The sequence below is a fragment of the Accipiter gentilis genome, chromosome 33 (genome assembly GCF_929443795.1).
Source record: "Accipiter gentilis chromosome 33, bAccGen1.1, whole genome shotgun sequence".
NCBI classification, from domain to species: Eukaryota; Metazoa; Chordata; class Aves; order Accipitriformes; family Accipitridae; genus Astur; species Astur gentilis.
In genome coordinates this window covers 11059249-11085858 of record NC_064912.1, presented here as the reverse complement: position 1 = coordinate 11085858, position 26610 = coordinate 11059249, and the positions used below count along the sequence as shown (strand labels likewise).

Sequence of the window (26610 nt, the reverse complement as noted above, 5' to 3'; positions counted from 1 at the left end):
TTAGAGCACCTCAAGGTTTCTGTGGCAAGCTGTGTGAAGAAACTTGTCTGTCTTACCCTAGCTGGGCATGAGATTATTCTCTTACCTTGTGCTCAACATTCTCAGTATGAATTCTCCATGCCTCCTTTATCACAACTAAAAGAGTATTTTTGAAAAGATGTTAATGCTCAGTATTTGTATGGTATAAAATATGTATGCTTCAGAGATGCATCTTAATTTTTAACCATCTTTCTTAAAAGGTCCTCCAAGTTATGTACCAGCAACAGCATTTCTGCAAAATGCAGGCCAGGCACATCTAATCAGTCAGTGTGAACAACTGGAAGGAGAAGTTGGTGCTCTTCTCCAGCAGAGAAGATCCGTGTTACGTGGTTGTCTTGAACAATTGCACAACTATGCAACAGTAGCTCTTCAGTATCCAAAAGCTGTGTTTCAGAAGCACCGAATAGAGCAGTGGAAAACCTGGATGGAAGAACTCATCTGTAACATGACAATAGAGCGTTGTCAGGATATCTTTAGGAAGTAAGTTGACAGAATAATAGATGGTTTGAAGAATTTAATTTTCAAGCTACTTCAGGATTCTAATTTCTAATTAAAATGAATACTTTTGTAAGGACTGATCTAATTGTAAAGCAAGACAAGATTAAGTTGTAATTCCAAGAGTTTGGAGAAAAAAATTAAATACTACTTTAAAAATACTGTTCCAGAGTTTAATCTGTGTACTGTAAAAAGAAAACCAACTAATGTTGCCCAGTAATGAACAAATGAGGAACCATGTTTGTGGCTTTAGGGTAGTGGTATTTAGGGGTTTTAGAAACTTCTGCTATTTAAAAATCCCTTAAGTCAACTAAAGACTTCTTTAATAAAGCAGATTTTCAAGCAATTATTTTTTTTTTCTTCTAAAGTCAGGCCATTTCAGCATTATTACTGCTTGGCTTACAAGATCTAGATTGTATTCAAGCATTTACACTGAAACCTGTTTCCTTCCTATTTCTTATCTTCTAGTCATTCTTTGCCTCAAGGACTACTGTTTGTTTTCTTTCCTTGCAAATAGGTATGAAGTGTGGTCTGTTCTAGGACTTTATGAAAGTGTCATTAGGGTAGCCATCAACTGCTGTGGTATTTAGAGTTGATATGGAATAGGTGATGTGGGAACTGTTTAACACCTACCCATAGAGCAGAATGCAATTTGCTAGCACTTGAGAACAGAGAATTTTGTCATTTTACTTTTGCTTTACAGGTATGAAATGCAATATGCTCCTCAACCACCTCCAAGTATGTGTCAGTTCATAACTGCTACAGAAATGACTCTACAGCGCTATGCAGCAGATATAAATAACAGACTTATCAGGCAAGTGGAACGTTTAAAACAGGAGGCAGTTACTGTACCTGTTTGTGAAGAGCAGCTGAAAGAAATTGAACGTTGCATAAAAGTTTTCCTTCATGAAAATGGAGAGGAAGGCTCACTGAGCTTAGCAAGCGTTATCATCTCTGCTCTTTGTACGCTGACAAGGTGAGTTGTCTCTTGTGAAATTTTTTTGTGTGCGTTCACCCATGAGACCACATAAAAGGAATATTCAAGTGGCATAATTATGTGGAGAATGCAATAGCAGGCAGGTTGTCTAACTTTCATAATTCATCTAGGCGAAATCTGATGATGGAAGGTGCAGCATCTAGTGCTGGAGAGCAACTGGTTGATTTGACTTCCAGAGATGGAGCCTGGTTCTTGGAGGAGCTTTGCAGCATGAGTGGGAATGTTACATGCCTTGTGCAGTTGCTGAAGCAGTGTCATCTTGTACCCCAGGATTTAGATATTCCTAACCCAATTGAAGCATCAGAAGCTGTTCACTTGGCGAATGGAGTATATATCTCACTTCAGGTGATACTTTTATGTTGCTTTTTCTTTCCTCATCCCCAACCTTCTAAGGCTTCAGCTAAGCCGTTCTTAACAGCTTCTTCCTTAAACAGCTGAATGTTTGTTTATGATGCTGCTGAGATTTTTTTTTTGGTTGGACCTTAGTCTTGATTGCTGTATTTGGCTGAGGTGAACAGGCATTTGCTACTGCCATTTACATTTTTAGTGGTTGAAAGAAATACATGACAAATTGTAAAAATTGCTGTCAAGTAAGTAACCACGAGAAAGAAATTGGTATCAGATTTATAGATGCACCAGCTTCATGTCTTGCTTTCATTCTTTTATTCTGTTGCTGGCAGTCCAGATCAACTTCCAAACTGTTTAGTCTGTGCTCTTCCTGTTTTCTGCTCCTGCTAAGCCTTACTTATTTTCACCTGAAACAAGTCGTTTGAAACAAATTCTGAAAGCCTGTTTCACAGGCCCCTATCTCCAAGATTGGGAAGGAGAAAAATGCATTTATAACTTTGTGTTTTAGAAATGTTTCCACTTTAATAAAATGAATGAAAAACATCAGTGGCAGCTTGAGTAAAATATCTGCTGAAGACTTAAGGTGGTTTATAAACTACGGCTGGCATAAATAGCTATGTTGAAGCTTTTGCTTCCACTGTATTGTATTTGAAAAATATTTTCCTACCAACCTGTGTAAGTGTGGAGATTTTCGTCACCTTGTTTCTTTACTCTTCAAAGTATTAATATTTCAGAAATTTTTCAGAAACATGCATGCAATTTCATTGCATTGCAGCTGAGATCTTTCACCCACACATTGTTGTCTTCCCTGTGAGCTCTTAGGTAAGATGTGCAGCTCACTGAGCAGTCAAGATAACTAATCTTTTTGGTGCGTCTTGTCTCATTTTGGAGACAGAGTGCATTGGTTGGTTCTTTCTGTAGCAGCTGCCTTTAGCCCTGTGATGCATTCTGCTTGGTGAAAATTGCTTTATGCCACTGAAGGTACTGTTTTTCTTACCTGGATTGATTTCTATGGCATGTGTAGGACTAGCAAAATAATAACTATCTGGCAAGTTTTTGATTTTTTTTTTTTTTCCCTTGACTAGTCCAATCAGTTTAGCAAATCATAAATTCAGTAAATAATTTAACTCACTCATTTATAGTTAGGGAATGGAAAAGAAAAGCTACATAATTTGATGTATTGAAATTGATTTGCAAAGTGTGATCTCTGCACCACTAATCCTCTGCTGAGGATTGCTGTAAGGTATTGTTGCTGATGCTATTGAGGCAGTTGTTGCTACATTGTGCAAATGTCAAACCTTTGGGTTTGTACAGGGTTTAATGTATTCCTGATTTCTTTAAATTAAAAAAAAAAAAAAAAAAAGCAGATTTTGACCCTTGGCTGACCACCATCATTTTACCTTTTAGATAATGTCTACCACAGGGTGGTGTAATACTAAAATGAGAAAGATGTTGCATATGATACTTTTTGAGAGGGGAAAATTTCTTAGGTTTTCATACTTACTTCCCAACAGGAATTGAACTCAAACTTCCGACAGATCATTTTCCCTGAAGCACTTAGGTGCTTAATGAAAGGAGAGTATACTTTAGAAAGTATGCTTCATGAATTAGATAATCTTATTGAACAAACAACTGATGGAGTCCCTTTGCAAACATTGGTTGAATCTCTTCAAGCCTACTTACGAAATGCCGCTATGGGACTAGAGGAAGAAACACATACTCATTACATTGATGTTGCAAGGTAAATCACTTTTTTTTTAGTTCAGGTATGAGAGAATGAAGACTGCAGAACATTAGTTTGTCTAAATTTTATTATTTATTTGACATACAGGCTTTCCTTGTCCAAGAATGCCCTTAAACAGAGTGCAGTGTCTAAAGTGTGCACGTTTCCTCTCTGTATGTGTGTTTATCTGCATGTATACACAGAAATACAGAGCTATGGCAATTTACATTTACAACTGCTTAAAGTTGACTTTTGCTAGTCAGCTTTTTCCAAAGTATGTAGTTGTGATTGTATGTTTGAAGTTAAGTGATGCTAAAAATAGGAACTGGTCCATTAGTTTGTGGGAGGAACCTGTGAAAGGGAGAGTTTCTAACCATGGCACTCCTCTCATCAGGTGGCTTGATGAGCAGCTTTTGCATAATGTATCAGTTACTTCATTTAAAAAAACAAAACACAAACAAACAAAATCCCAACCAAACAAGAAGACTTGTGCATCTTGTAATGTGGGACATTCATTTTCTGGGGAAGTGCTTGGTAGACAGCTGAGCCAATTTGAAAGCTTGTTGCCGAGTAGAAGTGATCTTGCTGCTCCCTTTGAGCCAGTTACGGTGGTTCCATCAGTGATACAATGAAGGCTTATATATCAGTTGAAAACAATTTACTTTTTCTCTCTTAGGTTAGTTTTTTCTTCTTGGTTTACCCATTGGCAAGCCTACTCAGCCTGTTAGTTGAGGGTCAAAAGTGATATAAAGGAGGGAGAGAATAAGACCACCCTTTCAGGTGTGGCAAGCTGTTAAACCATCTCAGTCATAACCCAAGACCTCATCCTCCACCTTTTTAGCCCATACTCCATTCAGTCAGTTATATATGTGTATGTTACAAAACCAGTACTTGGTTTTCAAGGAAGGAGAGGTGGTGATATTTACATCACTTACTGTTCATAACTTTTTTACCATGCTCATAGCAAGTACAGTCCGTATCCTCTACCTGTATTTTAAGTTAGCTTTGTAGCTGGTCCTTTAGTACAATCCTATCTTACGTGGTATTCTTAGCTGTTCTTATGAGACCAGCATTAGGATTCACGTGGTGAGTGGGGTGGAGGGGATCGGAATAGCCTGCAAAAATTTCATCTTGTTCAGATGCAACTTAATTCCAATCTGCTCTAGCTGTGGGATCAATCAGTTTAAGAAAATCCTATTTATTTCTTGTAGACTAAGCAAAACCATGTAATTCTTTTTTTTTTTTTTTTAAGAGTACTTCATGCTCAGTATGGTGAACTGATTCAGCCAAGAAATGGTTCAGTTGATGAAACTCCCAAAATGTCAGCTGGTCAGATGCTTTTGGTAGCCTTTGATGGAATGTTTGCTCAAGTGGAAACTGCATTTGGTTTATTGATTGAAAAGGTATGGATTTGTTCTTTTCAGAGTGCTCCGAGTCAGGAATATGGAAGTTTTATAAAAACAAAACTAATTTATTTCCTTTACATTGCTCAGCTAAACAAGATGGAAATACCTGTTGCTTGGCGTAAGATTGATGTAATTAGGGAAGCCCGCAGCACCCAAGTTAACTTCTTTGATGATGACAATAACCGGCAAGTTCTAGAGGAAATCTTCTTTCTGAAGAGACTGCAAACAATTAAAGAATTTTTCAGGCTCTGTGGTACCTTTTCTAAAACGTTGTCAGGTAAATATATTTTATCAAATACTCAGTATCGCTTTGTCCACTTCTCATCCCATGTCCTTTTGAGAAGAATGTAAAACGGTCACTTTTACTCTAACTTACCTTTCATATATGGCAAGTATGCAGAAATTAATTTTTAATTCCTGTAATCTTGCTGTGTTTATAAGTCAGATGATATTTTTCTAGGTGCATCAAATGTTTTGTTTATAACAAAAATACTGTTTCTTTCCTTTAAAAGGGATCAGTTCCCTTGAAGACCAGAATGCAGTAAATGGACCTGTTCAAATTGTTAATATGAAAGCCCTTTACAGAAACTCTTGTTTTAGTGAAGACCAAATGGCCAAACCAATCAAGGCCTTTACAGCTGACTTCGTGAGGCAGCTTCTAATTGGCCTTCCAAATCAAGCTTTGGGACTTACTTTGTGCAGTTTCATCAGTGCTTTGGGTGTCGATATCATTGCTCAGGTAGAGGCTAAAGACTTTGGAGCAGAAAGCAAAGTTTCTGTGGATGACCTGTGCAAGAAAGCTGTGGAGCACAATATCCAAATTGGCAAGTTCTCACAGTTGGTCATGAACAGGGCAACAGTATTAGCTAGTTCCTATGATACAGCATGGAAGAAGCATGATCTAGTGCGCAGACTTGAAACCAGTATTTCATCTTGCAAGACCAGTCTTCAGAGAGTACAGTTGCATATTGCCATGTTCCAGGTAAGACCACAATGCATGTTATTTCTCTCCAAATTGTGTCTGTGGAAAGTGAGCTTTATTTACTGTGTTTGAGCACAACATGAACTTTTGTATTTTGTTGAATGAGCTTTAGAGTATTTTAACAGACCTGATGAAGTATTTTGGTTTTAAATTATTCTGTAAATGCATAAGGAAAAATGTGTTACAGCTAGCTTCTTTTGAAGACAGGCTGCTTTATAAGATGCAATTGTGGCAATGTGTAAATTCTTTTTCAAGTCAATACATGCAATTTCTTTTCAATAACCATTAAGTCATTTGTTGGAAAAGAAGTCATTCACTGGCTTTCTTACTAGGAATGTTGTCCTGTTCTCCCCCTTTTTTCAAATAGACTATGACTTTAAGGGAGGAGATTGCTTAAAATGAAGAGTATGCATTGCTGAATGTCATCTTACACCTTTCCTTCAAAGTTTGAATGCATTGACTGTCTCCTTGCTCCACTGTTTGCCTCATGAAAAAATAAAAATAGCAGCAGTATCAATCCTGAAAATGTTCTTCTGAGGCTTTAGATAAATGCCATTGTGTACCTTGAGCTGTATGCTGGTATCCAGTTGTATTGTAGTATTATTGATCTTCATTTTGTAGTGATTTGTAGGTTAAGGGTAAAGGCTTTCTTTATGTCAGTTAATAAAACATTTAATAGACTCATAAGCAAAATTGTCTTGGTTTTAATGCATCACAAGTGAATTGTTTCTGATTATTGATGGGTTTTCCTTTAGATCAAGGAAATATGTGTAAATCACTGCTAGTAAGTTAAAGACTGATTAATGATATAAATATCCAAGCCAGCAAAACATAGTTTACAACTACTTATATAATTTAACACTCTCTAATGATTTACAACTTCTAAGTATGCCGGTAACATCTGACACCTACCCTTTTAAGATGCGCTTACTTATAAAGTATACCAGAGTACTAGAATTGCTGTTTGTGAAGCAAACTATTTTGTGCTGAGCAATATTGATAATCAAGTATTCCCATTATTTTCTTAAAGTGGCAGCATGAAGATCTCCTCATCAGTCGCCCACAAACTATTTCTGTTACCCCTCCACCTCGTTCTGCGATTTTAGCCAATGTGAAAAAGAAACTTCACACGCTCAGTCAGATTGAAGCTTCAATTGCAACAGTCCAGGTACTACTATTTTTGGGAGGTTTGTTCAGCGGCATATTGGAACGTGACTAACACAAACTGCAAAATTATCTGCCACCTTCAGATTGTTATCTGTCTTGCTATCGAAGCACAAATTTAGTGGTATTTTCATTGATCTCTTTCAGTCTTTCTGAAGTATACTGTTACATTGTTTGATTTTTGCTGTCTCATATGAGATATTCTCTCTGGAATACTGGTAAATCTGTTTCATGAGCAAATGAACATGTGAAATTACCTTTCCTTCTGAAGGCTGATCACTCTCCTATTCTTTAAGTTTGTCTGACTTAAATCATCCTTACTATCATTTTACTAGCTCGGTGTCAGAAGCTTCCTTTGTAGATCTGGGCAAATCAGTTATTCTGCATGTTAAGGTTTCTGTGCGCTGTGCCTTGGCTCAGCTTTTTAGACTTTTGTGTATCAGTAATATAGAATATTTAATTGCTTAAAATAAATACTGCTTAGCTTCTTGAATTTTTAATTTCCTTTTTAGTTATGAAGGTACTGTTTGTAATTTTTTGAAGATTATTTGTAAAATAATTCAGGACTGCTATGATTTTGTACAATTTTTAGTCTAGAAATGTGATTACTTCTAACTTGCTTTTGTATTTCTTTTTTCTGGTGGGTTAAAATCTTAGACAGGTGACTTTATTTCCATAACAATCAAATCCAGTTGTGATGTGTGCTGAAAATAAGCCTTTAAACAGCATAAGCTAATATTTGTCAGTCATGAATACCACATTCTTTTATATATATGTGTATAAGAATGTGTCTGCATGCGTTATGTGTAATTTTTTTAAAGTTAGGCAGTTAGGCTTAAGGTGATATATATCAGTATGGATTATCTATATTTTTGGGTTTTTTTCTTCCCCAATGCAGGAGAAACTAGCAGCACTTGAAGCAAGTATTGAGCAGCGTTTAAAATGGGCAGGAGGTGCTAATCCTGCACTGGCACCAGTATTGCAAGATTTTGATGCCACTATTGCTGAAAGAAGAAACCTTGTACTGAAAGAAAGTCAAAGAGCAAGTCAGGTACTATACATAAGTATAGTACTAGTGACTTGATAAGTGTGTTCACTCTTTATTTACTACTTGAGATTTATGTAGAAGATTTTTTTTTTTTTCCTTCTCAGCATCTAAAGAGCAAACATAGATAATGAAATACTTCTGGGAATCCCACTTTAAAAGCAATATGAGTACTCCCTTGGAGAATTGCTGCAGGGTTGGATGACCCTGAAATGATACTGCTACAGTAACAGAGTGGCTTTACTGCTGTATTTAAAATTCTCTCTTCTAAGAACATGGAACAAATGCAGTTTGTATAAAAGACAGCTTAATTAGAATAATTTTTCTCTCTTGCTTTGATTTTCAGGTCACTTTTCTCTGCAGTAATATCATTCATTTTGAAAGTTTACGTACTAGGACAGCAGAAGCCTTAAATCTTGATGCTGCATTATTTGAACTTCTCAAACGCTGTCAACAAATGTGCTCATTTGCATCACAGTTCAACAGTTCAGTCTCTGAGCTGGAGCTTCGCCTACTTCAGAGAGTGGTAAGTAAAGGTCAAAGCAAAATATGTAATTTTACAGAATTACTGTAATCATGAGTTCTCAGTTTTGTCTTTCATTCTAAATTAATGTTATGTATTCCTTCTAATGGGTTGTGAATTACAGAGTTTAGTCCATCAGCTGCTAAACACTTGGCAATAGCATCTACACAGTAATTGAGTCTTATCTCTGGATACAGATACAAAAATGTTCGTTATTTTTAGGGAACTGGTCTTGAACACCCTATTGGCAGCTCTGAATGGCTTCACTCCGCTCACAAGCAGTTGACCCAGGAAATATCTACACAGAGAACAGTGCAAACAGAAAGAGAACAGCAAATAGAAACAGTTTGTGAAACAATGCAGAATCTGGTGGATAGTATTAAAACTGTGCTCACAGGTCATAACAGACAACTTGGAGATGTCAAGCATCTTCTGAAGGCTATGGCAAAGGTATGTCTAAAATGTCATTAAATTTATTCCTCGAACCCATGTCAGTATAGTTTAAGAAACATAACACTTGTAACTGTGCTTTTTAAAGTATCTAGAAGCAGTGAAATGTGTTCAGGTATATGGATTTCAAGACAAAATTAATTTAATCTCTAAGAATTCATAAAGCTTTATTTCTAGAGTTAGGCTAATCAGGCTTTGTTGAATTAAACCTTTTCTCTCATTTGGCACTTGAAACATTTTCTTTGTGTTTACAGATCCTCTTGGTTTTTAATTAGTAAAACATTAGATCTTTTCCAGATTTGTGTTCTTGAAATGTAACTACTGAAAATTATGGCTGTTATTAGTCAAATGACAAACTGAGGGGCTGAAAAGGCTAAGAAATGCTCAACTTTATTCTCTTAGCCAAAATACAGCAAATTGTTAATGTTTTTGCATATCTTTGTTATAGGATGAAGAAGCAGCTTTGGCAGATGGTGAAGATGTTCCCTATGAGAATAGTGTTAGGCAGTTCTTGGGTGAATATAAATCATGGCAAGATAATATTCAGACAGTTTTGTTTACATTAGTTCAAGTTATGGGTCAAGTCCGCAGTCAGGAACACGTTGAAATGCTGCAGGAAATAACTCCCACCTTGAAAGAACTAAAAACACAGAGCCAAAGGTAAGAAAGTCACCTTCTCTGAGGTGAAGGCATTTTGCTTACATACTTGTATATAGCAGGAGCACAGCATGGGGCACCTACTTGGTGGTTGTCTTAGACTGCAGAAATCTTTTTGCAAAGTTTGACTTCACTTTCTTTTTGAGTTTTCAATAAGTCAAGTAGTTGCATGAATATTTATCAACTCCATTATGTTTCCTAGTGTCTACAATAATCTAGTGGGTTTTGCATCACCCTTAGTCACGGATACATCAAATGAATGCTCAAGCCCAACGTCAGCTGCTACATATCAGCCAACCTTTGCTGCAGGTAATACCCGAAAAAGTACAAACATTAAAACATCAGGAATTGATATTAGAGAGGGGATCATAACTTTTATTAAATTTTTAAATGCAGACTATGTAAAATTCAAGTCATTCAGCATACGATACTGAATGACTGCTTGATCATAGCCTTTCAGTAGCCTTCAAGATCTGGATTCACTCCACAAAGCCCAGAATATATGGAAAGCATCGTCATGTATATCAACTGAACTGTAATTGCTGTTTAAATTAGTATTAAAATTTATGGTGAATTTGGAATTAATCCTGAAACCCTACAAAGGCATTCACATTTGCAAAATTTTCATTACTTTACAGTTAAAAACTTGAATAAAGTTTCTCACAAGCATGGATTTCTTCCTATTTAAAGGATTATTCTACTGTCAGTATTTGGACTCAGCACAGGTTCCTGTCATACAAAATGATAGAATTAGAATTTAAGAGAGCCCATAGAAATTTGCTTAATGTAAATAAATGTTTTGCAATGGAACAAAACCGCTTGTTTATGAAGTGAAAGAAATTAGAAAATGGAAAGACTGAAGAGAGAAGAACTGGTGCAAAGTTTAAAATAACAAGTTTAAAATGCATTTGTACTGAAGTACTGATAGCTGCATTTGATAAACATTTGTGCCTTTTCTTGCATCTATATTATTTTGAATACTTTAAGCACATGTAAACTTGCTTTACAGCTGTACGTAGCAATACAGGGCAGAAAACTCAGCCAGAGGTGATGTCGCAGAATGCAAGAAAGCTAATTCAGAAAAATCTTGCCACGTCAGCAGATACTCCTCCAAGCACAGTCCCAGGAACTGGCAAAAGTGTTGCCTGTAGTCCCAAAAAGACAGCCAGGGACCCTAAAACAGGAAAAGGTAAATATAGGGCTTAAAAACAACCAAAAACCAGACCACTGACAGTACAACAAAAACCCCTGAAACACCTCAGTGGTCTTCTGTGCAGGAATGTAAAACTGAATTAATTTTATTTTTTACCTTTAGCCGTGCAGGAAAGGAATTCGTATGCAGTTAGCGTGTGGAAGAGAGTCAAAGCCAAGTTAGAGGGCCGAGATGTGGATCCCAACAGGAGAATGTCTGTTGCTGAACAGGTAAGTTGAAAACAGTAAAATTCCAATACTGATCCTTGCTGCAAATATTTGGTGTAGTAAGCACATGTGTATGTATGCTGAAGCATGCCTAAAAGACTAGAATCCTATTGTGAATGGGGGGTCCCTTTTGAGATGTGCGGTTTATATTCCAACACAAATCAAGGTATGCTGCTGCCTTGTATTGCTGCATTCATTTTTATTTTTATCAAATGCTTTTGTATTCTATATCATATATATGTATATAAACTCATGAATTGGATAAAATTCCTTTTGTATGTCAGTAAGCTAACATTTTTTACACAGCTGTTGATATCTAGGGAGAATGAGAGATCTGTACAGCTGTCTAAAGGACAGATCTTGTCTGTGTTCACTAGCTCAACACAGCCACACTCCTGTCTCTGGGAAACTGAGTCAGGCACCCAGATGTCCATGTAAATTTGAGAATGTTGTGACTATTTTCAAGATAGGGGCTATGAATGAGATGTTGTGTGATCTTTTTTTGCCCCTGCAGTACAAATTCCTATTTCTTATGTGGACTACACAAAATTATGTAAGATTAAGTTTACAGTTACTATAGATTTTCACTGAAACATTGTATTTGCAGGTGACATTCAACAGTAAATTTTAAGATCACTTAAAAGCTTTTAAAAATCTAGCTTATTTTTAATTACCTGTTTGACCTTTTTAATAGGTTGACTTTGTGATTAAGGAAGCAACTAATCTAGATAACTTGGCTCAGCTGTATGAAGGTTGGACTGCCTGGGTATGAGTAGGGAGAAAGCAGATCAGTCTGGTTCAGTGAGGTCAGACATCCACCAGAATCAACTCGGCCTCAGGCATCCATAGCCGCACCACAGTCGGTGGTGATGCATACTGGGGCTTAATCTGAGGAAACCTAGGAAATCTCGGTGCACTGGGAAGTGAATCCTGCAGGATAGCTGCACTCAGGGATACGCTAAACACAATGGTCTGCAACCCCCACGGTCAAGGGTGAAAGCTCACCGCTTGAACAACATGGTTTGTCTTTCTGCTATGGAAGAACTGCAAACGTGTCTGGGGGTTAGCTGCAGAAAGAAATCGGGATGCTACAAACCGCAGAGTGATTTGGAACTCAATTCCACCTGACCCTGTGAACAATTCAGGAAACACCAAACCCTGTTCAAAGAAAAATGGAAAAAAATGGGGCCATGAAGAAATCACAGCAAGGGAAGATTTGATGCATTCAGATTCTTGTTACTCTTGTTGCGTGGCAACAGTGCTGGTTGAGTTGACCAGTTAGTACGGAAAAAGGCTACCAAATGTAAACTTCAGAAATGGACTGAAAGCAAAGAGCTGTACATCAGATATACGCTGCATTGGAAGAACTTCTGAGATAGAAGAAAAAGCCTTTGTTCTCTTCTCCCTTTCCTCTTTCCTTTCTCTCCTCCCTCCCAGCCCCTCCTTGCATACACCCCTCTTGGCTTATTCTTGTAGGTTAGGCGTACTTCCAATATACTTATTATTTCAATCCTTCTGCTTCACAGTTTAGTCAAATTAACAACTTAAATTTTGTTTGTTAAACAAATTTTCCAGAAGCACTGAAAATACAGAACATCAATGATTACTTATGAGTTGGATGGTCAAATGCAAAATGTAAGTTTGGTTATTTTAAAGTCATTTATGTGATTCTATTATGTACAGTTTCTCAAAATTGTCACTGTGCATTTAAAAGTAATGAATTCTACAGGCATTTGATTTAATGTGCACTTCCCTCTGCTTGCAGTGTACACTTTTTTGTAATTCAAATTGTCCCTCCAATCTCATTCTACTGTGATTGCTGTAGTTTCTTTCATACAACGTAGCTAATCCGATGTAATCTTTACCTTTTTAAAAACCAGGATAGAGTATCTAGTAGAGTTTTACATTGTTGATGACAGATAAACAATAAAGTGATGTTCTGGTGGAGGTAGAGTGATATGCTTTTTACTTCACTTTCCTAATACTTTTAGTTTACACTTGTAAATTATAATGCTTCAGTTCACGGGGGTATACATATAATCCAAGAAATGAAGGACTCTCCAATTTTTGTTCAACTAGATCTATAAAGATTTCTGAAAAGTAATTTTCCTTTGCCGTATTACTTCTATAGATGGTTGTTCAATAATGCATCCATAGTGAATCTTCCACCAAGGTTTTTTGTTTTTTTTTTTTTTATCAATTCTGCACTCAAAGTGTGATTATGTTCAGAAAAGTCTCTCTAAAAATGGCATCTTCTTACTTAGATTGATGTCTTGCTTGTCTGCCGGTTGTCTGAAAGACTTCCTTTTAAAAGTGAGACACCTTTAGGAAAAGGCAACTTCCTTTTCTTACAGCAAATAAACCAAACACAATTCAGTTACAACTACAGAATCTTACAGGTGCTGATAGCTAAAGCAGAAATGCACAATGGTGTTCTCAACCCAGATAAATTTGTGTAGCTATGTATAAAAAGTTTGGTTTGTAAACTCGGTGAATTCATTACGCACAGTTGCTGAAAAAGATAGACGTGGGAAGATTCTTTATGCCATTTTTGTCACTTTTCAGAGTAAAAACGCACTTGAAATACAGCATTTTTTTAATCAAAATCTAAGTATTAAAGGATTTGAGCCAAGCCCACTACTGGCATAAAATTAATTTAATTGAATGGATTTGCAGCAGTTCATCTGAGTAGAAAGCTTGGCTAGTAATTTTCAGATAACATAAATTAACACCAGGCATAAGGATTAGACAAACTTGTATTATTATCAGTATTTGCACTATGCTAACTGCTCTGCTTCCTCAGTAGGTCTTAGAATTCACTTTCTCTTCTGTTGCCAATTTTCTGTGGACATGCACTTCGAAGTGTAAGAATTTTCAACTGACACATGGCCTTTTTTGCATTCTGATTGCCTGATTAACTCTAAGGAAGTCACAGGCTTTATGTCTAATGATAGCCATGCAAATGCATTCCACTGCCGTTGCTTCCTGAACCCTCTGCCATGCCATGCATTGCAAGAAAGAAGGTGTTTGAATGTTGCAGTGAAGAACATTCATATGCAGAACAAGACACTTGACACTGTTGGTCCTTTTTATTTTTCTCCAGTTAAAAATAACCTTAGGAACAATCTTTTTGGAGTACCATAGTAACAAGAGTGTATTATACATGCTGTTTTATTTCTTGGAAGCTGGGGGGAAGGGAGGGGTAATGCACTCACCTGTAGCTCATGTATTATACCTCTGCTGTCTGGAAATGAAACACTTGTGTGGAGATGGGTTCTTATGGCGTAATTTAATAAAGTTTTAAAAAAAAGAATATGTATTCATAACTTGCTTGTATGCAAAACTGCTTGTGGTTGTGAAAATTATGGGGGAGAATAAATAAAGTATCTAATACAAAACAAATCCCAAATTAGAGCAGGATTCTACAAAGACTTCAATTTGTGTAACTAATGTTGAGGAGATAGCTCACGTGCTTAGGAGTCAGTGGGACTGTCAGCTTTTGTGTGCTGATGCATTTTCCTTGGTAAATTTTGACAATATGGCAAATTGGTACAGTCTTATTTAAACCTAAAATGCAGATTCTATGTGTGCATCTTGCATATTAAATAAGACTGCGTTAGTTACATTATCTTTTAAAAGAAGATAATGTGTTTGTTATAAAGACATAAGGTTACTTCATATTTTTTTCAGTAAAACTGAGACATTTATTTTTCCTGCAGTAGGACAGACCTAGAGTAATGCAAATCTAGAATCAGATCTTTCTAAATACATACAAATCAGTTGAAGCTATAGAAGTCAAACTGATCAGCTGATGGCAATTTTTTGCATGATGCTCACTTGCAGTAAATGCTAACCAAGGGACCATGCTACAAACCAATTTCTTGAAGTCAAATTCAAAATATGCTCATCTGTTTTAAGTTCTTGCACCGTCCCAGTTATATAGCCTATTAGTTGAGGTGCTCTTAACCCTTTGAAAATGCAGTTACTAGTTTGCCTCTATACCTGCTCCCCTTCTGTCAAGCCAGGATGTGAGCACTGCTCTACCACATGGGTTACTGGGATGTGTTAAACAAACTGGAGTCGTCAGTGGTGTCTTAGATTATTTTAGTGGAATAATGGCAGTGTCAAGTTAATATAACTGAAATTGAAATTGTAACAGATATGTACAGTTAACAAATTAGTTTGGTACTTTGCAGGGAACTCATGGTCCATTTTTCCTTTGCAACAATTAGTTTTGCCTCCATGATTAGTCAATTTAAGTAGTAATATATTTTGTCCAATTTTTCAAGTATCTGTAAAGTCCCCCATGTACGTCACACATAAGTCAGAGGGAGGGAGCTAGTATTCCAAGGAAAAATGAATGAGACGCCTATAAAAGCACTGGTGACACTTAATGCTAGTGTGAGGTTACGTTGCATGGAAAAAGAGGGTGTTTCACTGCACCAACTCCATTGTGGGAATTGCAGCAGCCATGAACCCCAGCCCTGTGACACCACATAGTGCTGTCCACTTTCTGATAAACTGATCAAATAATATTTATCCTGTTAACTGCTTTGTGATATCTGAATGAAAAGCACCATATACAAATATTTCTTCAGAAATACTGGAGGGGATTGGTGAGGTTAAAGCTCCGTTCTTTTAAATGCTGTAGTCCTTAACCTTAATTTGCTTCAATTATTCATCAATGTGTTCTGTACCTAGTATGGCCATCCTGGTTTAGCACACTCAAATACTTCAAAGGTTTCTTTCCCTTTTTTCTCCCCCCTTTTTTGTTAGCTTTTCCTAAAATTAGCAGATACATCCCTTTATGCATTAAGGAATTGGACTAGGAAAAAAGTTTATGATTATACCTGCCATCCATCTTTTGCTTTCTTAACCCAGTACCCAATTATCGTGGACATTTTTTTATTCTTTAGTGGAAAATAGTTATTCATGAGTATAGTGTTAATGTTTTAAAAAATTTCATTGAAAATACAGATATTACATAAAACTACTGTTGTATGTACTTAAATGCATAGCTGATGAGAGCAATTTTGCCATCCATCAGACTAATTTTTTATTAATAGTATAAGAAAGAAGTTTGAGATGTATTTATTATGTTAGGCATGATGAATGGGTGGAGGCTTAACATGTAAAATTTGTGTCTCTGTTCTAAATGCACAGAGCAATTAAACTGTTCCTTTTAAAGGTGCTTTGAAGTTAGCTTGGGCATTTAATTTTCTGTGCATCTTTTGAGAGAGAATCTCAGTGTAGGCAGAACGCATCACATTGCAGCATGATCTGCGTCATACATTGAAGCATACAGAAAACAATTGGCTTTCTATAGCTCAGGTAATGGTTGGGAGGTGATGAACAGGTTTTCCACACCGAGGTACTGCTATTACCATTCTCTGCCTTCTACATTAGGACTCTGATTTTAACAACCAAATTTGTAAACATATACATGTATATGCATACACACACATCTTTTTTTCATTTTACATTGTGCTTCAGAAGGCCTGGCTGCTCAGGGAGGAAGGTGTTGATTAGAGTGGCAGGGCCCCAGGCTGTCTTGTTCTCTGCAGTGCGATGGCCCATCTCCTCTGGTGGTTTTGGCTGGTGAGGGCATCCTACAATGCTCGCTTTTCCCTCTGCCCCTCTGAGCAATGGAGAAACATGTAACATGAGGGAACTACAGCTCTGTGGGCCCTTTAGGGTGGGAGAAAAGCTGTTAACGGTAGACTGACTTGGGAGCTGGCATTTGGAAGACTGGCTGGAAGATAATGAATCTGACAGTGGTTGGAAATGATGGAAATACCTGCTTTCTTCATTGGTAAGTGCTTGTGTTTCTGTGGTGCAAAGCATACAAATGGATGAAACCATTTATGGCTGGTTGATCGTACTGAATAGCCAAAGAGGTGGCTTCTGCAGGACACTGCAAATACTCCTAAGGAACAGCAATGTATTGTGCTTCTGTGTGGGTCCCTACTTTCTCAAAAGACTAATCAGAATTATTGCTGGCATCACTTCCCTATGAAATAGTTTTTGTTTGAGCTTTGCTGTGGCAAAATGACAGGTTTTGAGGGTGGACTCCATTTTTAAGTGCAAAACAGTACACAAAAACACTCAGCTTTTAGCAACGTGTAAATGAATTTGAAAGTTGTTCGGTAAAGTATCTGTTCTTTACATACAATCTTGAATGAGTGTGAAAAGCACCCTGTAAATGATCAAACAATTGAGTACAGACATGGTTTTGCTTTTACAGTGTCATCCTTCGTCCTTCTCTTTTTCCTCTCCATCAAGGTAGTGAGCTGGGTTGGGAGTATTGCAGTTTTGGTGCCAGAAATGGTAAGACGCTTTCTTTGCCCTCGTTTTGGAACTGCGTTACATCCTAGGGATGGTGACTAAGCTCATTAACACGTGTGACTAAAACATTTAGAAAGTTGAGTCAGAAGAAATACTTGCATCCTAGTGCTTTTCTCCTGTGTCTATTCCCATGCTGCTACAGCTTCTGAAAAAAATAAAGCAAGTTGTTGGACGGATGGCAGTTATCGTAGGTAGGTCAGGCAGCGGTGGTGCTCGGAGCCGGAGAACGTTCCTGTGAAGCCGACTCGCTCCATCGGTTTCCTGTGCGCTAATCCGGCAGCCTTGTACCTGCGGACTCCGGCGTCCACCGCTGACGCCCCGGCTGCTTCACGTTGGTCACGTGCGATAAATGCATTCCTGTGCTGGAAAAACAGCACAACTTTTAAGTCGCGTAAAGTGTGTTGGCGAGCGCCTCCGCTGCCACGTTATTTCGGCAGTTAACGGGCTACCTGTCCGCCTGGAACCATTCTCGGTCAGAAGGTCCTGTCTCGTTCGTAGGACACGGACAGCCGGGGTGGACGTGAAGAAGAGGTGGCGGGTTTAGACAGCACATGCTCTTTTACTTACCTGCCTCCCACCACTCGCGCGTTCAGGTTCTAGGGGGCAGCCTTTGTAAAGCAAAGGCGTCACCCGTGGGAGTCCTGGCGGGGAGGTGGCTCCCTCACGGCCCGTCCTCGCGGCGGCGGCCGGCGCCCCCGCCCCGCTCCCAGTCGCATTGCGACGGAGGGAGGGGGAGGAGGCGCGGAGGCCCCGCGCTGATTGGGCGGCTGCCGCTACTCTCAGCCCACCGGCCAACCGGCGGTCGATGGGGCGCGAGGGGAGCTCTGGGATTGGCCCGCGCTGAGTTTCGAGAAGGCCAATCAGAGTGCCGAGAAGGGCCGCGGAGGCTATAAAAGGCGGCGGCGCGGGGCGGGGCGGGAGGGCGCGGCCGGCGGGGGGCGGCGGTGCGAGGGCCGCGCAAGATGGCGGAGGGTGACAATAACAGCGTCTACCAGCTGGTGAGGGCCGGGGCCGGGGCTAGGGCTAGGGTCAGGGTCGAGGCCAGGGCCAGGGCCAGGGCCAGGGCCGGCGCTGGCGGCGGGGAGGTGCTCTGCCTCCCAATGGCTGGGGAAGGGCCGGCGGTAGCTCGGCCCTGGGGGAGGCGGGGGAGCCGGGCCTGCTGGCGAGGGCCGCCTCGGCCCTCCAGCTCGTGAAAGGCGGAGGAGTTACCTCCCTGCGCTCGCTTTTGCCTCTGAAAGGTTCCCGTGCAGGGACCGGGTTATGCCTCGGGGCCTGGCGGGGACTGGGTTTGACGAGGCTGCGCTTTGCGCCCTCCCTGGGAGCGGGCACGGCTGTTGTTCTGCTGCCCGCAGGCCAGAGCTCATAATAACATCTGGCTTTACCTGATGTGCAGGGCTTGCGTTTGATGTTCACGTCTTTGTGTTTCAACATCCTTCGGCCGTGTTATCGAATGCTTCAGCGATGCAGGAGAGTGGCAGGAGCTGGATGATTAGCTTCACTTCAGCGTGCCGAGGGTGGGGGGCTTGAATATTTAAAAACTTAAATAAATACAAGGATAGGTGTATTTATCTCCGTGGCGGTAAACGGCTGCCGTGGGAAACGGGAACATCGCTGCAAAAGCATGTGAAGAGGTTGAAGAAAGGAAGCGTTGAGTGCGTTATTGATCAGTGCTGTTTCTTGCAGCAGGAAGCTGTACAGCCTGGGAGATGCAGAGAGAAACTGTCAGTAGTGCAGAGGTGGAAGGGAGGCTCAAATTTCCGCAGAACAAGTGTGCGGGGCTATATTGCCAAAAATACATGCAATGTTCGGGAGGGATGCCCCTTGTGGAGCAGAAGTTCATATTTATGGAAACTTCATGTTGTTTGATTAATGAAAAAACACTATTAATTGATGGGCTCTGGAATGAAGCTGGTGTGGACAAAAGCTGACTTAAGTTTTTTCTACCTGGCCCAGTGGGAAAACAACTTACAATAGCTGTCTGCTAGGCTGACAGAGGCAGGTTGCTATTAATAACACTGTTATATTCCAGTCTGTTTCCCATTAAATTTTCTCTTGATTGTGATGTTAAATGCAGACAGCCAGAGGTAATAAAGCGAAAGAGTTTGTCGTAAAATGTCTTCTGGAGAAACGTATCTCTGCCCCAGCCCGTGGCAGTTTGTGTTTATAACATGAAACAGGTACAACAACTGGAAGGTGTTCAGCAGCTTGTCAGATGGTTTTCTACCCCCCACCCCCTTTTTTTTGGTCCTGAACTGTAGTTTTCAAATAGTTTCCAATGGTATCACACAAGAACACTATGCTTTACCATGTTAGCTGCACTCAGCTATCCTTATTATTCTAGTGGTGTCAGGCTTCTCATTTGAATTAAGTGTAGCATGCAGTTGACAATGAAACCTGCCCTGCTGTCTCTGCACAGCACATGTGCAGGTCTTGATGACTTTTCATCTCTTACTACTTGGGCAGTGATCAGTTCTGTTCATGGTTACTTGAGTTTTCTATTCTCTCTGATAGCTTAATAGTTTCTCCTCAGTGGGACAAGGTACGTTAAATGTGGAACACCTAAGGTGAACTGCATAGCAAGCTGATGCCAGAGCAGATGGGGCCTCCTTGCAGAAGATGTGTAGGGAGGAACATAGGAATAATATAAGAGGAGGAGTTTAAAGGCTGCCTGATCACTGTCCTGGAAAACCTGTGGAAAAATGTTCTTTGTAGTCCAAATGTCATCCGTTGGGTAACTTTCCTCTACTGTGGATTCTGAGTTTTTATCGATCTTCCATATGATAAAAAATTGGTGTTGGACAGCAGCTAGAAAGCTTCAGTTTCATGTGGTAGAGTTGTCTTTGAAAATACATGTATTTTAAATAGTTCTCATGTTGCAATCTTCCAGATGTTGACACTGAAAACTCGAGATGTTTTAGCTAGACTTTAAAACTTGACTTTCTACTAACCTGAGGAGAGCGAGTACCATAAATGAGAGACTGGGGGAAAACACCTTGACAAAATGTGGGAGGAGGTATCATTTGGTCTAATAACATGTGCTGCTGCTTTGTTAAGATCTTGACTATTTTAAAGTATTACTGCTACAATGTCATAACTGTGTACAAAGCTTACAACATTACTAGTAATTTAATTACTTGGAAAGATTTGTGACTGGGGTCTTTAATAATGACCTTTTTTTTTTAGCTACTTGAAGTGTGGGAATTAATTTGATACTCTGGTTAGTAATAAAAGAGTTTTCTTCTCTTTTTGCCTAGGCTGCAGAAACTGCTAGCTTGGAAGAGCAGTTGCAAGGATGGGGAGAAGTGATTTTGATGACTGATAAAGTTCTTCGCTGGGAAAGAGCCTGGTTTCCTCTGGCACTGATGAGTGTTGTTTCCTTTTCTTTTCTGTAAGTTGCTTGTGGACGGAGCCTAGAACACCATTGCACTTTCATGGCTGGTAGCAAACCTATTCAGTAAATTAGTAAGACACCTTTAAAAAAATCTAATAGGAAGGCTCTTATTCCAGGTTCTGTGTCTGAATGCGTGTGAACTTTGTTGAAAAGAAAAATCTTGAGTATTGAAAATAGGAAGTAGCACAATTCACATCCTGCTCAGAGGGGGGACAGTGCTTTCTGCAAAAGCTGTTTGCCAGCAATGATTGCTGTAGTTTTTTATCATGCTCAGCTGTATGTTCTTCATTGGTGTGTTCATATTCTGCCCTCATCCTTTGTATCCAGCTTCTTAGTCAAATCTGTTACTTTCTTTGGCTTTTTTTCCCCAAACCAGCAGCAATATCATTACGGAAAACTTGTTTCCGTAGGGCAGACTTTCCTATTCGGTGTGGTGTTTAGGATGAGTTCAATCAATTTTGCACAACTTGGTTTTTTTACATTCTCTGTCCTGTCCTTTGAGAAAGGAGGAAAAGGAAAGACTGCAGGTAACTTTCAGTCAACAGAATGGGAAGATGTTGCCTATCTTTGGATTGGAGATACAGAACTGGCTTGCTGGAGGCACTTGTACATGCTTTTACGTAACACGGTAGTAGTCAGGATGACCCCAACCTGCCTTGTACAGATGAGTGTCCATGCCAGCTGTGGAGTTTGCCAGCTGCATGTGGTTTTGGAGTAAGGAGAAGAGGAAATTTACAAAAATAAATGTTGAACCAGGTGAGGCAGGGATAATTTGTTTTCTGGATATTATAAATTTTATGGTCTTCAGGGGAGGTGAGGGGTATGGAAATCAAATGAAACTGAAAAGTAACTTTTAAAAGAGGTAATTGCATGAACTTCAGGGTATTCTGTTATAAATTCTGTGATTATAGCAGGAAAGATCTTGTGTTGAATAATACTTTGAGGAAATAGAACTACTTCAGATTCTCAGTTGGTATGTCATCAAAAATGAACTTGAACATTCAGCGCAGTAGCAGTGTGCCAGATGTATAGAAAGACTGGTCCTGCAATGGCCTTTACTTTGTTATTTCTTTACTTTTATTACTTCAATGTTTAGGAAGTTCTGTTAAGTGCAAATAGGTAGTACGGGGCATGGCTGAGTGTTAAAAGACACTTATTAGATGAGCTAGTTCTTGTCCAGTACCCATACTGCTGTATTTGAGTGATGGCACACTTATTATGTAAAAGCACAACACTGTGGAGATTTAAGTCTCCTTGTCCAGAACAGGTTTGTTTAGCTCTTACAGGTGAGACAGAGAAGTGACAGCCCGTAGTGGATCTGAATTTTGTGACTGACTTAAGAACGAACAAGATTAGAGCTTTCTCTACCTGGTTATTTCATATGTTCACTCACTCATCCTTCTCCCCCTGTCAGTGTTTTAAGTTCACTAGATGCCAACTTCAAAGAGCAATAATGATGAATTTTTACTTCTACTGAACTTCAGACTATGCTTGTTGTATTGTAGCATTTTCTTATCTAGTGCATTAAGAAAATTGCATTTTTTTATTTGTATTTCTTTGTAATAGTGTTGAAGTACTTAAACCTCTTTTTATTAGTAATAGGAGCAAATTTGGAAATTTTCTGGAGGTTGAGCAAGAGGGTAGGCCTACTGTTTGACATCCTGAGCCAATCTGAAGAGGAGACTAAATATGTCTAGTATAAATACTGAGTCTGAGTGTCTTTGAGTGTCCAGAAATCATTTGTTACCTTCTTTCTGCAGGATGATCTACTACTTGGACCCATCAGTTCTTTCAGGCGTCTCCTGTTTTGTTATGTTCCTCTGTTTGGCTGATTATCTTGTTCCTGCTCTTGCACCTAGAATCTTTGGCTCTAATAAATGGTGAGAAAAGCTTGATTTAAAACAGCTTCTTGAAGTGTAAATAAATTATGAACTTCATCAAAATGCATATTGGACTTGCAGATATTAAATGATTACTTTACAGGGTCATTGTAGTAAGAAGTTGGCAATCTCTATAGTATATGAAGTGAGGATACTAGCAAGATGTCCTTCATCCTTCTTTTTCTAAAAGATAACTACTACAACATACCTTTATTGTTCCTTCTTTTCTAGAAAAACAGGACTCTCTTGAAGGAGTAGGCACAGTCTTTGCTCTCCATTAAGGATGCTAGTTAGTTGTGCTAAACTAGTTTTTAGTAATTAATGGATAATAGATACTGAGAACTAAAATTACGAAGAAGGGTATTGGATTATATGTTTGGAAAGAGTGGCAGTAGTAAATACAATGAAGGAAAAGAGTAATGCAGAGAGTATGAATGTGACTAAGTGATTGAAACAGATTTGAAGAAAGGCAAGGCTTATGTAAAAACAGTAAGCTGGAGAAGAACCTTATTTGAACTAAATTTTGAGTTAAAAGTAAATTTTAGTGTATCTGCTTTAAGATGACTAGTGGATAAATGTTCTTGTCTAATAATGAACCAACATAAAAACCAAAGTAATACACACTGGTTTCAGGTGTGCATTACTTGTGTGTATCACACTGGTATCAGATTAAAATCAATGGTCTTCTGGTTTGAATATTGTTGCTCTTTGCAAGACAGTTTAAGAGAGTATACAGAAAAATTACATGGGCAATTGCATTACAATGCTTGATAAAGATAAGGTACAGAACTAAGTGAAGAAAATGCCAGAATAAGTACTGGATAAATTTTTACTGCTGGAAGCATACTATGGGAGATCTTTTAAATTTCAGATTAAATCTTGAATTCTTATTTTTGGCTTTTTTTCTTTAATAAAAGGACTACGGAACAGCAGCAAAGATTTCACGAGATTTGCAGCAATTTGGTAAAATCTCGTCGCCGAATTGTTGGCTGGTGGAAACGTCTCTTCACACTGAAGGAAGAGAAGCCTAAAATGGTATTGAATTCTAGGAGTTCATCTCTATTGTCTTAAGATTTTATTTGCTTTGTTTAGTCTTAAGTATTTTATCAAGGCACATGTCTGAATAAAATGGTATTTCAAACCAAGAACCGGCAGTTGTGGCTGTGACTTAATGCCAGTCACACATCTTATTCAAACCTGGCATGGCAAGATACATGACGTTAAACTTGCAATACTGTGCAGTTAAGAGCATACCCTTGATATTAAGATAAAGCTAAACTGAGTTTCTTAGGATAGGTCAATTTTTGGAAACACAGCTTGTTTCCAGTGTATGTGAACTGTCCAGAAAACTAGATTTTAGTAATGTGTTAGCTTAGGTGCATGAACTACTGATTTACTGTCCTGAAAACAGCTTCAGGTACTATGTGAGGCTGAAGTTGTGTCAGGGGGATGGCGTAGTCTGACTCTAAGGGATACCTGGACAGAAAAGAACTGGCATCCTGTAAAACTGATGGTCTGAAAATAAATGAGAACATACAATTGTAGACACTGTAATCTCAATTTTAACAAGCCTATGCATAGGCATCACATGTGGAAGAGCCAGCAAACTTCAAGTTAGTTTTAAATCTTGAAGTGTTGCTGGATACTGAAGGGAAGGGGGAGAATTCCCAACAGATCTGTGGTAACTGTTCCCTTTTCATTTTTTAGTACTTCATGACGATGCTCTTTTCTCTTGCTGTGGTTGCCTGGATTGGACAGCAAGTTCACAATCTCTTTCTGACCTATCTTATTGGTAAGTGTGCAGTGTGCAAACCAGAAGTAACTTTTCTGTTAGCTGTGTGAAATGGTATGAGGCTGGTAGTAGTAAATTTTGTTTGTATGTGTGGTGATTTATTTTTTTTTTGCTGCAGGGTTATATTTTTCTGTTTTCAAGCAGTTACTGGACCTTAAGGGAAGCAAGGAATTGGAAGGTGACAGAAGCTTGTTAAAGGAGTATTAAGTAATTCCCTTTGTTGTTTTTTTTTTTCCCCTCTCTCTCTAGTAAGTTTCTTGTTGCTGTTTCCTGGACTAAACCAGCATGGGATCATTACAAAGTATGTTGGAATGGCGAAAAGGGAGATAAACAAACTTCTCAAGCACAAGGAAAAGAAAAATGAATGAAGACTTAACTGCTGTTCAGTCTTGTAAAAGGTTTCCTTGGGAACAGTTTCGAGAATTTATGTATAATTAAGACAATAGAAGTTGTATTGCTTACTGGCTTTTTTTTTTTTATTGGCTCCCTGATGAAGTGAAAATGTCACTAGCAACTGCTGTGGGTTTGTGTCTCTTGCTGTGCTGACTAGGGTTCTGCAGCCTGCAGCTGATCTTATATGAAAGTACCTGACCTTTGGTGTACAGAGCTTATTAAGTGTCTTCACCAAACTAAGAGACCCTGTGAATAAGTACCCCAACTGAAGAAACAGCAGAATTGCAATGTGTGATAGCATTTCTGTAACTGTTAGTTTCACTGATCGTTAATTTGTGGCTACAGCAAGTATGAAAGGCAGTTCTGAAAGCTTACACTTCTTAGAGGCTTGTTACTACTGATCCCTGTGGAAGGAGGACAATTAGCTGAATAAGAATGATCATACCTGAGGGTGCGTACCCAAAATCGGGGCAGAAGGTGATACCATTGGCCCACTGAATCTGTTTGCTTTTTATGGCTGCATATACCAGATTATCTGTTGGATAGGGGTCTGGAATATATAAATTTGTAGTTCAGTTATTTAGCTGTAGCGTAAACTTCAACTCATTGCACTGAGACTGTAGAAAATGAGTTAAGGTGTGTGTTACCTTAACAGCTGATTGTTCTAAAAACTGCTGTTGTCATGGAGCCATGTAGCACGTTTGGTGTTATGAATGTTGTTGTCTATATACAAAATCACCCTGAATATGCTAGGTTTGTCTCTGTAAATAAGCCTGTTTGAATTGTTTGTGCTTTTCTATGACCTCTCCCTCCTTTTTTTAAAACTGAACTTTTTTTCTTTAAAAAGCTAAAACCTGTGTTAATGCATTTTAAAAGTTTACTGTTTTAAAATGAACTCTCTTCAGTGTCTATTGTGACTGTTGAATAGGTAAATACAGACTAAAGAGAAACTTCTTGAAGACTTGCTCTTTGTGAATGTAGAGAACGTTGTGCAATCGTGCCTTTCAATCAAGAACCGGGGCTGCGAATTGTGTTTTAGTGCCACGTGGTAGTCGGTGCGCAGTGTCCTACCAGAAAAACACCTTTTGTTGGCAATAGCTCACTGTAAATAGTAAAAATTTATCAGCCGTGATGGTGCACTGACAGCTCCCGCTGCGGAAGGGAAAGGCTGTAACGTCATCCGTAGTCGACTGACGCTGATAAAAGTGATGGCCTGTGGACAAATCAGACCGATCAGTGAAACTTGTGATGGATCTGAGCCGCGGGGAGATGCTGCAGCTTGGAGCGGTTGTTTAGAAAGCGCGCTGCTGAACTGGCCCGAGCGGGGAGGACCCCGGGTGTCGGAAGAGACGGGGTGACGCGCTCAGCGTCTGCGGGAGCCTCAGCGCCGGCGTGGGCTGCTCTACCTTTGCTCTTGCGGTCCCGAGAGCCGCGTTCCCCTTCTAAGGTAAAACTCGGTGGAAGCAGAACCCATCGCTTGGCGCAGCCTCCTTCACCTCAGACCTTCGCCTTCCGGGCCTGACTCCTCAGCGGGCGGGGCGGCTGCCCCTGCCAAAACGCT

At 39.2% G+C, this 26610-nt stretch overlaps 2 protein-coding genes across 3 annotated transcripts in view; both read left to right on the top strand.

Moving 5' to 3' along the window:
- Positions 1–14657, top strand: part of SMG1 (SMG1 nonsense mediated mRNA decay associated PI3K related kinase) — a 71902-nt gene extending 57245 nt beyond the window's left edge. Inside the window, exons 48-63 of one of the 2 annotated variants that reach the window (XM_049791689.1) lie at positions 240–519; positions 1238–1510; positions 1642–1876; positions 3394–3620; positions 4855–5005; positions 5096–5285; positions 5521–5990; positions 7021–7158; positions 8053–8205; positions 8546–8725; positions 8945–9172; positions 9621–9832; positions 10032–10138; positions 10839–11018; positions 11145–11251; positions 11943–14657. In XM_049791689.1, coding sequence (XP_049647646.1) covers positions 240–519; positions 1238–1510; positions 1642–1876; positions 3394–3620; positions 4855–5005; positions 5096–5285; positions 5521–5990; positions 7021–7158; positions 8053–8205; positions 8546–8725; positions 8945–9172; positions 9621–9832; positions 10032–10138; positions 10839–11018; positions 11145–11251; positions 11943–12020 — 3209 coding nt within the window. In that variant the 3' untranslated portion in view covers positions 12021–14657. The remainder of the gene's footprint in view (positions 1–239; positions 520–1237; positions 1511–1641; positions 1877–3393; positions 3621–4854; positions 5006–5095; positions 5286–5520; positions 5991–7020; positions 7159–8052; positions 8206–8545; positions 8726–8944; positions 9173–9620; positions 9833–10031; positions 10139–10838; positions 11019–11144; positions 11252–11942) is intronic. The other variant, XM_049791690.1, reaches the window with a different exon arrangement.
- A 3858-nt stretch (positions 14658–18515) lies between these two features.
- On the top strand, positions 18516–26008 carry ARL6IP1 (ADP ribosylation factor like GTPase 6 interacting protein 1). The gene is made up of 6 exons (XM_049791730.1): positions 18516–18591; positions 20848–20981; positions 22745–22864; positions 23782–23899; positions 24572–24656; positions 24906–26008. Exons 1-6 carry the CDS (start codon positions 18556–18558, stop codon positions 25022–25024), a joined length of 612 nt encoding a protein of 203 aa, XP_049647687.1. The 5' UTR covers positions 18516–18555; the 3' UTR covers positions 25025–26008.
- Positions 26009–26610: the final 602 nt, after the last annotated feature.